General features: G+C 39.9%; 3 protein-coding genes across 3 annotated transcripts; 1 reads left to right on the plus strand and 2 right to left on the minus strand.

Moving 5' to 3' along the window:
• Window positions 1-1184: 1184 nt before the first annotated feature.
• Window positions 1185-1898, minus strand: LOC149014221 (uncharacterized). Its single transcript, XM_089157779.1, has one exon. The coding sequence runs from the start codon at window positions 1896-1898 to the stop codon at window positions 1185-1187; it is 714 nt and encodes a 237-aa protein (XP_089013905.1).
• A 1952-nt stretch (window positions 1899-3850) lies between these two features.
• ABCG8 (ABC-2 type transporter family protein) lies at window positions 3851-6393 on the plus strand. The gene is given in 2 exon segments (XM_089158852.1): window positions 3851-3947; window positions 3949-6393. Coding segments are annotated over 2 exon segments (1914 nt in total). The 5' UTR covers window positions 3851-3893; the 3' UTR covers window positions 5809-6393.
• Window positions 6394-10289: 3896 nt separating this feature from the next.
• On the minus strand, window positions 10290-15934 carry LOC149014223 (respiratory burst oxidase homolog protein A-like). The gene is made up of 14 exons (XM_089158547.1): window positions 14945-15934; window positions 14696-14855; window positions 14535-14583; window positions 14071-14184; window positions 13498-13920; window positions 12996-13376; window positions 12812-12907; window positions 12581-12696; window positions 12295-12462; window positions 12030-12189; window positions 11761-11889; window positions 11545-11673; window positions 11364-11442; window positions 10290-11272 (listed from the first exon to the last, which is right to left on the minus strand). Exons 1-14 carry the CDS (start codon window positions 15528-15530, stop codon window positions 11163-11165), a joined length of 2700 nt encoding a protein of 899 aa, XP_089014673.1. The 5' UTR covers window positions 15531-15934; the 3' UTR covers window positions 10290-11162.

The following is a 15934-nucleotide window of genomic DNA, read 5'->3' on the forward strand; positions in this document are numbered from 1 at the left end:
CAAGATTCCCAATTTTAAAGCCCCGTGTTGGGCTAACTAGGCCCAGATGTTTTTGAGACTAGAATATAATTTCTGGACCATACTTCGGTTAGGAGGTTATTGTTAAGTACAGCCCATGTCAACCTCAAGCCCAGCATACCATAAGAAATGGGCCAAACAAAAAGCATAGAACAGCCCATTCAGTCAACCTAAAGGAGTCTTGTGTCACAATTACTTAGGGTAGCAAATTGGGGTATCAATGGGCCGGGTTCGGTATGAAACCCTACCCTGGGACCTAAATCCGTAAACCCAAAACTTAGCTAACCCTACCCTATCCTATTAGGGTTCTTCTAAGCTCGATGCGCCTTGACTCATCCTGATAGGGATCATATTGGTCTAAACCAGCCCTTCAGGTTAAAAAAGTCAAGCTCGGCCTGGCTCATGCTCAAGATGGATTTCGACACCCATTAAACTCCTTTATTGACACACCCATTAAACTCCTCACTCCATATGTCCTTCATTATATTGTTACTTGATGGGAGACCTACTTGTTTTTAAGTTGCTCAACCGAGGGAATTTGTACCATTGGCGTAAAAGATTATGCTCTATTTGAATTTCTTCATCACACATTTAGGAGGGTAGTCCACTTTTGAGACACATCGTAATTAGTCCTCATCCTAAATGTGAAGTACAAACAGTGACAAGAGCACGAGTTCATATCCTCTACTTATCAGGGTACATGTACGAGTCTAATCTCCTCTCATGTCTCTTCACGAGAGGAGCCCAACTACTGACAAAATAAATCACAAGTAAGACGAGAGTCTTTTGTGGGTCTTTTTCTAGTGAAAATATATGAGGAGGGTATAGACTTTTACCCTAATGAATAGGGATCTAGATTCGGAGCACAATCCTCTACCCGGACAAATAGAGGATCCCAACTTATGTGGAACAACCTGGCGAACCTAAATTGCTTAGCCAGTTAGCTATGTGAAAACTAGATTTCTTTCTCTTGAGTCACTCATAATTCCTCACTCATATATCTCACGTATTTCAACAAGAAGAAATCTACCACCAATAGAATCCTCTGTTCATACATAAAACCTCAATGGTAAATCTTTCAATACTATGCGAAAGAAAAGAAAAGAAAAAACTCTCCGATCAAATAAAGAGCAAAAAGAAGAAACAAAAAACTAAATTCAAAATAATCATACAACTTTAACATCACTACTAGTGCATCGCATGTCTTCAAGGGTGATGGTAGACGAAATAGCAACCGCCATTGTACAGTTCATCTTTATTTCCATAAACTTCTTGAACATGTATATCACTTTCACACTCCCATCCAAAACTGTGTAAGTATCAATCGTCATCTTCCCTGAACTCAAATCGCTCCTCAAGTGCTGAAGTTTACCTGGTGAAGACGAATCAGCTTGAACATAAATATCAATTGTAAGGTTCATCTTCATTGTCTTCATGGCCTCAGCATTGCCGGCTGGATTTTCGGCCTTTCCGATTTGGAAGCCATAATAGTTAAGAACAGTGGTTCCTTGGTTGAACTTTAAAGAAGCAATATTTGGGTTCTTAATGGACAAATCTGCTGTCATAGTGGCCTTGATGCTGGAATTAACTTTGGCCGGAGAATTGGGAAGAAATGAGTTGTTGATGGATATGTTATCGAATATGATTGAATCGAGGCTTATTGTTGGATCTTTGACTTTGAAGACAGTGACCATGAGAACTATGTGGATTATAAAGATGATGAAAAAGGCAACTAACAAGGCGGAAAACCACCTGCAACATATTTTACAGATTCTTCTGGCTTCCTTGGCGTCTTCTTCTTCATGGCCAGTTCGCCATGGGGTGGCATATTGGTAGGCTCGGTCTTCGGCATATGGGAAGGGTCGGTCTTTGTCTTCCATGATTTGTTTCTAGCTTCAATCGAGCCCCTTTTGTTTTTTTCCTTGGATCTAAAGTTTCTATATGAATGAATGACCTCTGTTCGCCAGTACTCTGTTTTGGTGCTCTGTTCTCCAGAAACAGGGAGCTTGGTGATTATTTGATGAAATGACGGGTTTTTAAATCAGATTGGAATCGGTTCTTCAAAAGAATTTAAATTAGTTCGTCCATTTTTGTTGTGGGCAATATGTTGACTCCCAATTTTCAGTGGTTTAGTTCGCAAAAGAATGCTTTCATGCGAGAAATCAGAATTTGTTGGCAAAAAATCAATATTTTCGCATGACATAACAATATTAATCTTTATGAGGCCAGACGCAAAGGTGCCTTATATTTAAATTGTATATAACAATTACTTTCTAAGAAAAAAATCATATAGCTAGCCTCAACAGTATTAAAATGTGATTTTTAAAAGTAATGTCTGATATATCTTCACCCTCAAGCGGTGGCACCGTAAACTGATTTCCCATATATCTGTTTGTTGTTCTAGAATTTTGGGATTTAGTAGGCTTAAAACATGAAGAAAAAAAATTATATAACAACAATATATGTAAAGGCAGCAGCTGAACGTCTGTGCTAACGCATTAGGATTCTGATCATCTTCCCTAACGGGGAGCACAAATGCTCCCTTTAAACTTCTCAGCCACAAAATCAGTAGGACCCCACAAGAACAAGAAAATTCATGGATACAGAGAAAACTTGTTCAAGAAAATGCAAAGGAGTTGAGAATTTCATGGGGAGCAGTTATAAAGTGAGATATTACTAGTTATTGAAGGAAAAAAAACAAAAGTGAAATAAAAAGCAGAGCTAACTAGGCCCAGGTGAGATTTTGTAAATTTTTTTTTTAAAAAAAATACATTTAAATCCCTGCATTTTCGTCCATTGCCAGTGGTTTCGTATTTGTGCACGATGGCGTGACGGTTGCAGCTGCTATCAGTAGTCGCTAGCCGCTAGCCGCTGCCGCAAATAAAAATCCTTAAACTCCTCACTCCATGTGTATTGTTTTTAAAGTTCTTATCCAATAAAGGCCTTGTTGTTGTCATGTGGAAACGCATCCAAATCTTCTTTCGCTGACTTTAACTCTTTCATCACACATTTAAGAGATTGGTTTGCCTTTGAGCGTTTAAGATCCACTTTAGAAGTAGGCTTTCCTCTTAAATGTGTAGTGGAGAGATGTGAGAAAAGCATGAGTTTAAATCATCTATCAATCATGAAAGAAGTCATACCCACCTCTAAGCTTTTCTGATCTACCTTAGAGGTAGGTTTTCTTCCTAATATGAGTAGAAATATGTGAGGGGGGCATAAGTTTCAATCATTTACCCGTCACACCTGTCCCTTCAAACTTCTCCACCACATTTTCAGAAGAGAACTCAAGTTTGAATTCTTATGAAATGAACTAGAGATAGAACTTCCGAGTTGTTCTAGTGATTGAAACCAACACCTCTTAGTGAAGAGATTGTGGGTTTGACTCTCGCTAAGGCATATTAATTTTCTCATTCCCCCGGCTTAACAAAACCCCTTTGTAAAAAAACTCCCAGGGAGTCTCTTGTGGACCCTCTATCATAATGTGTGTTGGAGAGATACCATAAAATAACTATATTAATGTTGAAAATATTATGAAAGACAGCCCTATGGTATAATTGGAGTGTAAAGCCAAAACGAAGGGAATCTCATCTCGTGGTGTGTTGGAATTTTCGAACTACTATCTACTAATTGAAACCTAATTAATGACTACATCATTTGATGGATGTTGAAATCATGATTTACTGTTTGAATTAGATCCACCACATCAACGGTTAGGATTCATTTGATCTTCCAATCAACATATCACGCACTTATCTCGGACAACCATTCTTTGTTTCGTGACTTTCAATTTACTATTTTCTTCAACTTCACGAGCGAGCGAGCAAACCACTTTTTAATTCCCCAAAACATCTTATCTTCCCTTTGATACTAAATTCATGGAACCTCACAGTTCTACTTCCTTCTACTCTTTACTGCAACTGATCTCCTTCTTCAATCCACCATTCCATGGAAGACCAATCATCAACTTCTTCAACATCACCACCACCGTCTTCCTCCCCTCCACCTCCGTCTCCGCCGCCGCCGTTGAAGGCAAAGCATTTCAAGACATTCACATTAACAGCTTCTTCCATCTCCTACATCAAGTCCACCACCAATGCAGCCAACTTTCTCTTCAAAACATGCACTTCAGCCTCTTCACCATCTTACATCCTCCGTGACATCTCTTTCACTGCAAACCCTTCTCAGATCCTTGCCATTGTTGGACCAAGTGGGGCTGGAAAATCTACTCTGCTTGACATACTCTCTGCTCGTACCACACCCACTCATGGTTCTCTTCTCCTCAATTCCTCTCCTCTAAACCCATCTACCTTTCGCAAGCTCTCTGCTTATGTTCCTCAGCACGATGCATGCCTTCCTCTGCTCACTGTCTCTGAGACTTTTGCATTTTCTGCTCGTCTTCTTATGCCCAATTCATCACAAATTGCTTCAGCTGTGAGCTCTCTGCTTTCGGAGCTTCGTCTATCTCACCTCGCACACACCCGCCTCGCCAGTGGTCTTTCCGGCGGCGAGCGGCGGCGCGTCTCAATTGGTTTAAGCCTCCTCCATGACCCTTCTGTGCTTCTTCTCGATGAACCCACATCGGGCTTGGATAGTTCCTCCGCTTTCAATGTAATGCAGACTCTGCAATCGATCACTGCCTCGCGTTGCAGGACTGTCATACTCTCTATTCACCAGCCAAGCTTCAGGATCCTTTCCACAATCGATTGCTTTCTGTTGTTATCTAAAGGAAAAGTTGTTCACCACGGAACTCTGTCTTCGCTTCAGTGCTTCTTGCTCTCCAATGGTTACACAGTTCCTCCGCAGCTTAACCCACTAGAATACACAATGGAGATACTCAGTCAGCTTGATAAGAATGAACCCATCTCGCCATCAGAACTTCCAAGTCCATCGCCTCCATTTTCAGACTCTGTTTCAGATAATGATAGAGGAGTGACCAGATACAAGAGCTCCAGGATCCGTGAGATTTTCACACTCTACAAAAGATTTTGGAAGATTATTTACAGAACTAAGCAGCTTCTTTTGACGAACACGTTAGAAGCACTTGGAGTGGGTCTCATTCTGGGAACTATTTACATTCATATGGGTTTCGACAAGGAGGGAATAGAGAAGAGATTAGGGCTTTTTGCTTTCACCCTCACTTTCATTCTCTCTTCTACCACTGAAACCCTACCTATCTTCATTAACGAGAGGCCAATACTCCTGAGAGAGACTTCAAGTGGGGTTTACAGGCTTTCATCTCATCTGATTGCGAACACTCTCGTTTTCTTGCCTTACTTGTTAGCTATCGCTACAATCTACTCTGTTTCTGTCTATTTCATTGTGGGCCTCTGTGCGACTTGGCAAGCATTCATCTACTTTGTGTTGGTTATGTGGATTGTCTTTCTAATGGGAAACTCGTTTGTCCTCTTTTTGAGCTCTCTGGCTCCAAATTACATTGCAGGAACTTCACTAGTAACAGTTTTGCTAGGTGCCTTCTTCCTCTTCTCCGGCTACTTCATCTCTAGAGATCGAATGCCCAAATATTGGCTGGTGATGCATTACTTCTCCATGTACAAATATGCTCTGGATGCACTGGTCATCAACGAGTATTCCTGCCTTGTTTCAAGGTGTTTGATGTGGTACGAAGAGAACAAGACATGCATGGTTACAGGGCGTGATGTATTGGAGTCAAGAGGACTACATGAGAGCCAGAAGTGGACTAACATTTACATTTTGATTGGGTTCTTCGTCTTCTATCGTGTTCTTTGTCTGATGGTTTTGATCAGAAGGGCTTCGAGATCGAAGAAATAACCTGTGTTGCTTCTGTTAAGTGGATTTATTTCTGCCCTTTCTGCTAGAGAAGCTAGCCATGAATCTTGTAATTTGCTCCATGAATCTTGTAATTTGCTTGTTACGTTTTTGGAAGAGATGAATTTAAAATTTGGGCTGTCAAAGATGAATAAGATTGTCAATTTTTCCTGAGTTTTAGTTCAATTCTTCCCTCTCTACCTTCCTCGTGGATCACTCCCTGCAGGCCTCTCCTGATGTCTGTGAATGTGGCAGGGCAGTGCCAAGCCAATACAGCAAATTGAGCTTATTCTAATGGAGTAAAGCATCAGAGTAGAGAAAGAGAAAGTGAGGTGGTGATCCAAGAAGCCACAAGTAGCAGCATTTGAAGTTCACGTGAAAGAGGGGAAGAAAACAACACGAACCCGTGATGAAATGGACAAAACCAGATCCAAAAGCTTATGACAAAATCCTGTGGGGAATCGGTTGGTGACGATGTTGAATCACGACAACCTCCATTATGGGTTTCTCTCCTCAAGGCTGCTTAGGCCCCAATCAAAGCTTTTAACCACCATGCATGGTTCATTAAGGCTAGACAAGTTGACCAGTTCGGTTTAATACTGACTCAAACGGTCGAACTTTGTCTGTTTCTGGTTCGAGTTTTGTTTGGTCTGTTTTTCTGATAACTTTCCGCTTATGGTTAAACCCGGCCGGTCTTAAGCTGCCTGAGCCTAGACGGATTTTTGTTCGCGGCTGCGCGGGTATCCATCCGCGCAGCCGTCAGAACTTGCCACATGGTGTGAAAAAAAATGAACAGTTTTAGATTATTTTAATAATTTTTTATATATAAAATATTTTACAAATTACAATTATTCGTCCCTTATACTCTCTAAATTTACAAAATAATCCTTGCTCATGTCGATGAGAACAAAATCCTAAACCTCATTTGGATTTACAAGCTCCTTTAACCCTTCACCTTGGCTTCACCGAAAACCACCGATGGCTCCTCTGGACATCTTGCTGCTACTTCCGTTGCTGCCGCACCGTTGCCCCCACGGTGGGGTCTGTCATAGTAAGGGTCTAGAACTTCAATTTCATCGTGTCTTTTACAATACGAGCACATTAGCCTAACCTGCACATCCAATTTGCAAAACCGGTAACAATCCGGACCTCTGGGAGGCTCATCTACATAAACACAAGTCAGAAGCTATGCAGAGCAGAGACCTTATGGGGATCGAATGGTAGTGTCTCCTTGAGTTTACACTTGTTAAAGGCTTTCAATATGTCATCTAGGGAAACAACAGAAATTGCTCAATGTTGAATTCCAAAGAGAGCAAAACTCAACAATTGTGAAGAAAAAAAACAAAAAACAAACAAACCATGCATACAAACCATCGAAGGTATTGTATGATTAAAATTGAATATAGATTGGTTCAATCTCTTACCTCTGTTCTGCTTGTCCATAGCTAGAATGAGATCGAAGTCTAGGAAATCAGATGGTCGTATAAGCCTCAATATGGAAGTTACCTCAATCCCTCGCCGTTTGGAAGCTGCTCTCATCCATGGGTTAGCTGGGTTACCTTTTCCCAGGAAAAAAAAAGAAAAGATTTTTAAGTGAACCAGAAACTTTCAAATGCTAATAAAGATGGAGACGAAGCAGGAACAACGCCTCATGAAAGTCAATTGTGCCAGTAGAGTCGATTAGGAACTTGGATTCAAGCCCCCCTTCTCATGACGATCTCCCAGAAGACGGCCTCAGCAGCAGGGCTTCTACAGATGTTGTTGAGGCAGACAAAGAGAACAGAGAAGGGTTTGGTTCCTGTCTCTGTTGATAAGTTAGGAACCATTGCTAACTCCAGAGGGCAAGTTCTAAAAGATGAACAGGACAAAAGGAGGAGATCCTCTTGATACCCTGCCCTTTTATGTTATTGGGAGAGCAGGAATGGCAAAGCTATAGAGGAGAGGACAAATGTATCGTTGGAAAGAAATATGGGGATTTTTAGACTTTTAGAACCATAGTTGCCGTTGCCGTTTCCCTATTCAAGTATGTGGTGGGCGTTCGCCGTTGCCTTCGCCTGAGAAGGAGCGGTTTATCACAACATTCTAAAAGCTTGATTTAATGAAATAGGGTTCCGAGTGACAAGAGAATGCTTTGATCGATTTTGAGGAGTTTTAATGTAAATTTAGAAAGTTTAATACTTCACTTGTAAAATAAATTTTATAATTACATCACACTCCTTTTAATAATAACCGTTTGATTTTATTCTACAACGTGTCGCTTTCGCGGCAGTGGGCGGACGATGTCCGCTCTGCCGCGAACAAAAATCCGAGCCTAGACAAAGCCATTAAGCATGATTTTACACGAAGTTTTGCTACGCATTGTGCTGCAAAGAGATTGACGAGATTTCGATCTCCACCTTGGCACCAGGTGTTGCGCATTAAATGGGTTGCATTCAAGTCTCATTCGATTTACAACCCTACAGACATTTGAAAATGACCATTTTACCTTTTTGAGAAAACAAAATTTCCACTCTTATATAGTAATTTACCCACAAACGGCAACTCAAGTCTCAAGTTGGGGCAAAGCTAAAGATTTAACATCGGAAAGGATCTATGTAGCTCCCCCATGGACTAACAAGTCAAGTGGTATATATCAATCACCTTTTGTTTTTTGGTATAGGGTATGTACCCAAAAAAACATTTGGGCCACAAACAAAAGGAAAAAAAATTACGTTTTAGGTGAAAAACATTTGTTCCTATAATAGAAGTGTTACCAAACGGACTTATAGACGTGAAAAACAAACAACAATCCCTTAACAAGCTCGTAATGACCTAATATAAGTAGGGATATCAACAATCAAGGTAGGGTCAAGTCATTTTAAACCCAACTCTATCCTAGGTGCCTAAACGCCCAATTTCCAACTTTGTCCAACTTTGCTAGGGTTTCTCAAAACCAAGCCCTATCTTGTCCGGGTTCTTCTAAACCCGAATCATTCTAATTTACTCTAATAGGGTTGAGTTAATCTTATATTACCTTGAACCAGCACTGATTTTTAACTCTAAAAGGAAAACAAAATACATGGATTAATGGCCACAAAGGGAAACAAAATACATGGATTAATGGCCGCAAAGAGATTTGAAGTCCTAAACTCTTATTAGTAATGAAGTGTTAATTATTTTAACCAAGTTGTCTAAATTAACACAGGTCGGGTTGGTTTAAGGTTTAAACCCAAACCCTATCGACCTTGTTAGGACCAATTACGGCTGGTTCAGGCATACAGGATTTTATTCACACCCCTACATATAAAAGCCCATTAAATAAATAATCTGGAACAAAAATCATATGGACGGGACCCAACTGAAACAGAAATTTGTTTTAATGATTAATCTAGATTTGAATTTTCTGACCTAATAATCGCAGACCAAAAGCAACTCAGCCCAGCCCATCTCAGCCCGGAAGGAAGGCTTAGCTCATTGCAGTTATGGGCTTCTATTGTTAATTAACCCAATATTACTTGGAATAAATCCTAATCATCCAAGAGGCCCAGTAAGATAGGTTAACTAGTGAAAGCTGAAATTGATTGCTTGAATCTTATGGAATAGTGAAGGAAATTTGAACACCATCCATTTTTATTATTTAAAAAAAAAAAATTTTAGGGTTTCATTGGTGTAGCTCAAAAAGTTAAAAAAAAAGAAAGAAAAGAAAACCAAAACAGGTCTTGACCACCAAAAGCGATCTTCACTAATGGCAGCTTAGTGCTGAGCATTAAATGCACGGCACTGAAGCAAGTCCGATGTTGAAGGTGATGTTTTTGAAGATAAGAAGAAAAACATAGTTCACCGACCTAATTTTTCGAAGAGAAAGAAAAAATCATTGACAACACCCATATGGCAGAGATATTGTAGCCACGAAAAGTATTGAATCAATCGACTAGTGCCCTATTCAACCAAGTGGACCGAGTTAGAGTGTTTTATTTGAATGAAATGAATGTGTTGTTCTTGACAAAACACATTCATCACTGGTCAGAGATGTGGTCGGTACATACAAACAAAAAATATATATATCATGATTTTTTTCTTTTTTGGGTAAACATATATATATATCATGACTTTCTCAGCCAAAAATGTCTTGATAGCAAGCTGTAATGAGTTGGATTTGAGATCAAGAATCTTTTATTTGGACTTTTAGATATAAATTTTTCACAAGTGGCCAAGCCCAAACGTTTTTTTTCCTTCCAAATGTCACGTTCTCTGTTCCTCTGTTAGTCGAGCCTTTTGACCACAAGGTAAGAAAACGTTAGAAAACAAAACATGACTGTCCTTGTGCGGGATACGCGGGATCTCTATATACGGAGAAGGGAAGGGATTCTTATGGGCCCACAAGCCCACTCATCTACAGTAGTGCAGCTGCAGCTGTAACCCACCGGGAAGATGAGGCCCGTAAAATCCATGGGCCCACTCTACCTTGCATGCTCCATGTGTGAACAAGACTTGGCTACCTAGCGTTCCCCCTATAGACCTAATCATTTCAACTTAAGTTGGTGAAGATAGTGATCTCCTTAGTATTACGTTGACAATTATGGAATTATTATACTTTTTTATCTCATAAGATTTTTTAGCTATTTTCATGATATCTTATTTTATTTTTTCAGTACTATTTAGTTTTGAAAAAAATTACAGATAGACATTATGTGGTTGCAATTAATTATATTTACTATCTTTAAAAATAAGAAATCAATTATAGATGTCCAACATTCAAGAATTGAAAATTATAAATGGATAAAGTGTTGCAATAGTAATTCAACTAAAGAACCATCAATTATGTGAATTGATGGTTATCTCACTTAGTTTAAAAGTCAGTGGTGCGAAATTATTGTCTTTTGGATTATTATTGAACACTTCTAAATCAAAATCTAAGTTAAAGAAGCGATCGTCCATTTGTCGACTAGCAATAGATTCCCAGAGATAAGTGTTGTTGGCCAAACCCACCTGACATATGATTTATGGGTTATTATCAACTCTGATTTCTTTTCTTCCTTCTAGCTTTCCATTTTTTCTATCATGTCATGTATAACCAAGTAAATATCCTTATACCACCTATGAGAGGCGTGTCATGCCAATTCAACAACAAACACAAATTTGGGATATAAAATAGCTCTTCCCAAGAATTTAATATATTACCTTAAATTTTCTCGTGGTACAAATATACTCGTACACTACCTTTTTGTAAGTTATTATCAAGAAAGAAAAAAAATTTGTAAGTTTGCCTTCTCTTTTTCCTTTTTCCTATACACTTACTTTTTTTTCTTTTCCTTTTTTTTTGCCTTTTATACAAGAGGAGTGGGATTTGTAGGTTAAATGGCAAGGGAAGCCAGAACTCAAAAGTGCTCCTTGTGGAATTCGAACCTTGTGGAGTCTTTCTGGGTGAAGTCATGACACTGCTTGTTCAGTTCTTTAGCTAAGACTGCTGCTCCACAATAGAAAACCCCTGTTCAGGTAATCAAACATCACAGTTAACATGGCTAGTCACAAGATGCATTCAGCATTAAAATTATTGCTCAAATGGACGATGGACTCACCAATGGTAGCGTTAGGGTGCTTTGACTTGATTCTTGAGAAGACCTTTCTCCACTTGGGCCTTCCGAAGTGGGTACGAACCTGAAATTTACTTAGTTAGCAGGGGAGAGCAGGGATCCAGGCATCACAATCCTATATTTCAATCTGTACATTACATTACAGTTTGAAAGAAGGGAATCTTACTTTGGTGCCAGAAACTATATCTACTCCATTCTTGGCATGGTTGAGAGCTTGAACCATGGTGATGAGAGTAGAACGGGCATCACCTTCTTCATACACACTTGTCAGGTAATTGTGCAACTCAATCACACCCTGAAAACAGAGTATAAGCTGAATTAAGTAGCAATCCAGTGTTTTGAGTTCAATTCAAGTTACAACAAATCGTTTATCTAATCTTACCTGATCATCCAACTCAGCCACTTCATTCATGACTCCCTTGAACCAGTCGAAGGAGCCTTGTTCTCTAGTAACCCAGTAGAAGTAGGCATTAGTTGTTCTCAGTGGTTTCCTTCCCTTGTTGGCATTGTTCTGAAAATAGGGTGAAATAGTATCAGTTCACCTGCTAGAAATCTCATTTCAAAACAAACTTTGTAGATAAAATTTTATATTTCAACAATACTAGGAGAAAGGAAAAAGCTCTGTTAGTTATCACTTGAAAGAGAAGTTACCAACGACTGCTCTTCTTTGAATAGATTGTTGAGCAAATCTTTCAAAATACTAATGAAAGGTGTTGCACCGATTCCTTGTCCAACAAGTAGAAGAACATCATATTTGTGGTAGTCCTGAGCTGGAGCTCCATAAGGCCCGTCAATCAAGAGCTTTGGCAGACTACAAATTCAGAAGATTCATTCAAGAAAAGAAAGGGAAAAGAAATGGATGAAAAAGAAGTGCAGTACTCAGGTAATTCAAATCCATCTGTGGCTGTGTAGCTACCTCTTAGTAGTGCATCCATCGACTCTAAGAAGTCCACTTTTCCCAGATTCAGGGACTTCACAAACCTTTTCGAAAACCCTTCTCAGCTCATTGGTCCAGTCCCCCAATTGCCTAATGTGGACGCTCAAGTAGTCGTCCCCTGGTGCTGAGGTGATTGAAAATGGATGCCTGTAGGAGAAATTCAGTGCTTCAAATACACATTATTTTACATAATTAGGGAATTTACAACAGAGGTCGAGCACAAATGCAGAGAAGCGAAGGCAACATAACATCTATGGTAACTTACCACTCGAACGGAGAAACCGCGGGACATTGGACGAACATGTACTGTCCACTCTTGTAGCGGAATTGAGAAGGCTTGGTCACCTGTAGAGTCAGTACTTTGCCAGGATAAATAGCAACCTGTGTATATTCAAGATAAAGAATCGATCAGGATGTGTGAAACCAATGGACGAAGTGCACCATCTTTTTGGCAGTTCTACAAACATGTTGAATGCATCATAATCAATTAGATTACCTTCCGAAGGTGAACAGTATAGAAGCCCGATCTGAAGAATCTCAGGATCCTCTCCCCTGCATATAGAAGGACTGGAATGGCTATATACATCCACGTCTGGGAATAAAAATATACAAAAAAGAAGCGTGAGATGGCTTGCGATGAACATTTTGCGTATCACGGCATCTTTTAATTAGATTCTTACCGTCTTGTGATACCATGTTTTGTCGAGGAAGAGATCATTGCCATGGAAGATGAGCAAGCCGTACACGATGACAAAGAGGTGGTGAGAATACCAAAAGGCATTGAAGCCAGTGAGCTTGTTGAAGGGTTTGGGAAGCTTGCTCCGCCTGAACCAAGTTGTGGCGAGTGTGAATGCAAATGCCATTAAGATCAGCATGATAATGCCGGTCACGATCTCTGGCATTCGCAGGAGTTTGCTGTATGGTGGCTTATGTACGCCGAAATACCCAGACATATACATCCGGTAGTCTTCTGGAGAAGATCCCATTAGCCGGGGGAAATCGCAGGCAAGGTGATCTCCGACATGAAGAATAATACCAATTACTATCCCTGCTGCTATCGTCTAATGCATTTGAAAACCAAAGCAAAAACAAATTTCAGTTTCAGAAGCTAGGGCAAAGTAAAAGTTCATGCATTACCAGAAATCATAAGAAAGAGCATTTAGCTAGCATTAATAGGCATACCTTGTGAATGTTGATATTATCATCGAAGGGGAAGATTTTTGCAAGCTTGGTGGACCTGAACCAGGTAATGGTGTTTCTGCAAACGGGAAACAGTATGATAGCCATATTCAATTTTAAGATCTCCCCACCACCTTTGGCTGCAAGAAGACAGTAACCCATGACCTGAAAAGCTGCTTTTCTTTTGTACGCAATCCATTTCCATGCGAAGAGACCAGCCATGACTCCAATCCATAAAAGAAACAACCAAATCCTCTTCCAATTCTCCTCTACGAAATAGAATGCTTTGGTACTCCATCTCTGAATTGGGGATTTTCTCCTCAGCCCCTGAAGATTCTGGCTCAATGCCTGGCTCGTGTAGCTCAACGCTTGACTATAGTTCAGGTACGTATCTTTCTGTAGCAGGAGTGTTTCCAGTTGCCATAGCTGCAACGATCAACAGCACCCAAAACAAACACTTCGTTAGGACATAGTAGTAATTTCCGCCACACAACAGGGCTAATACGGTCAATTGTGTTAGCCTGATGATGTCGAATTTGTCAAAGTTTGGTAATGCTGTCGGAGAGGGGGACCCACCTCGATGTAGCCAAGCCTTTCTGGATCAAGTTCCTCCATGATGAGAGCTGCATACTCCTCTGCTTGTTCCTTCAATCTCGCTAATTTATTTGCAGAAGCACTTAATTCTAAAATCTGCAATTTAATAATAACTTTAATAAAAAACATTTTTCTATAAAAGGCAAAAATACCCTTAACCTACTACTCCCACCGAAAGAGACGTTTCAGAATTTCTTTCCATCACATGTGTCACTTTCTATACATCTGTCTCTTCCTATTGGATTGGAATAAAATGTCTAATCGAATTCCAATCGAACGGAATAAATAAAAATCAGTTCTGTCAACTTCTCTAATTACGGAAAAGAATTTCTCTAATTCTCATAATATCTTATTTTTAATCATGATTAGTTGAAGTAGGCAGAGATTAGGCACAGCGTGCAAGGAAAAACAGAGATTGATTTCACAGAATAGACTACGTAACCCACCTCCTTCACCTCATCCTCTGCAATTCGTCCATCTTCGTTTTTATCTACCCTGCAAATTTCATGAGAATGAACAATACTAATTAGGTAACGCAATTATTAAACTACTGTACACTTAATGCATATTTTTATTTTTTTTAAGTTTAATTAATAATAACACTCACATGTCGAAGAAGATTTGGAGGCGAGAATCGAAACTTTCATTTGTGATCTGTGACCAAAACTCATAGAGTTCTTCTTTGCTGATTTTATCGATCTTCAACCTTCTTCTTCGGTTAAGAGCATCGAACATCTCCAGCGCAAATTCTTTAGAATCTTTCATTCCTTTTGAAGGAGGAGTTTTAACTTTTGATTAGAACAGATGAGAAACATTTCACTATAATGCAGAAGGAAGAGAATGAGAGGTAAGAAACCTATGCATTGTGCGAAATCAGATCTATGAAGGAGACCGTCTTTGGCAAACTTCTCGAAATTATTTTCAACTTGGCTCCATCCATCAACGCCTTTACTGTTGCTAATAAATCGAAGTCCACGAAGAGCTTTCTGAGCTCCAGATTTAGTACGATCGAGTTGAGCTCTTTGTCGACGGAGAGCACGAGCGGCGAGAGCCGAATCGAAACCAGAACCTCCGCCATTTTGAGAAGAAGAAAAACTCTTGCTACGTCCCCAAGAAAACCTCCGAGAGAACTGCTTCGCTTTCGCTACCGCCTCTGCCTTCAACTCCTGCGACAACTGAAGTATCCGATTAGACGTATTACGTATCAACGACGGCGACCTAGATACAGACCCCGGCGTCAGATAACCACTTTTTCCGTCAGATTCGATATCCAAAGCTCCGGCAGGTTCAACACTGCGGAGGATAACCGTATCGTCATCCTTGAAATCAAGTGTAACCTCAACGTATTCCTCCATGGCCGCCGGCGAAGAATCTCCACTGAGAGTATTTCCGGTGAGGTTGTCTGAATCCCATCGACGTTCGTGCTTTGTAAGGCCTCTCATGATTAGCGAGAAGATCAGAAATGAGAATAAATAAATCACAGAAGGTATATATATATATATATAATTAAGTAATCGTCAGTGTTTCTCTTGCTCTGTGTCTCTCTCACTTGTGACCTGGAAGTCACCACCAAAGAGAGAGCTCGAACGTGATCGTTTTTGTTTTGCTTCGCAAATTTAATAGAAGAAATGGGATTTGTAGTCTCCGAACGCGTCAAGAATCTCTCAGGAAAAATGACATTTACGCGGAGATGCTGCTGTTAAAAGGAAGTCAGAAATACATGGAGAGAGAGAATTTTGAGTGGGAAAACAAGAAAGAGAGAAAGTCACAGTAAGATTAGATTAGATCGGCAGCAGGAGAGAAAGAAAGAAAAAAAAGCTTGAAAAAGACACTCCCTTAATGGTAA

The sequence above is a fragment of the Hakea prostrata genome, chromosome 6, assembly GCF_041222555.1.
Source record: "Hakea prostrata isolate BN-2017 chromosome 6, UWA_Hpros_2, whole genome shotgun sequence".
Classification (NCBI taxonomy): domain Eukaryota; kingdom Viridiplantae; phylum Streptophyta; class Magnoliopsida; order Proteales; family Proteaceae; genus Hakea; species Hakea prostrata.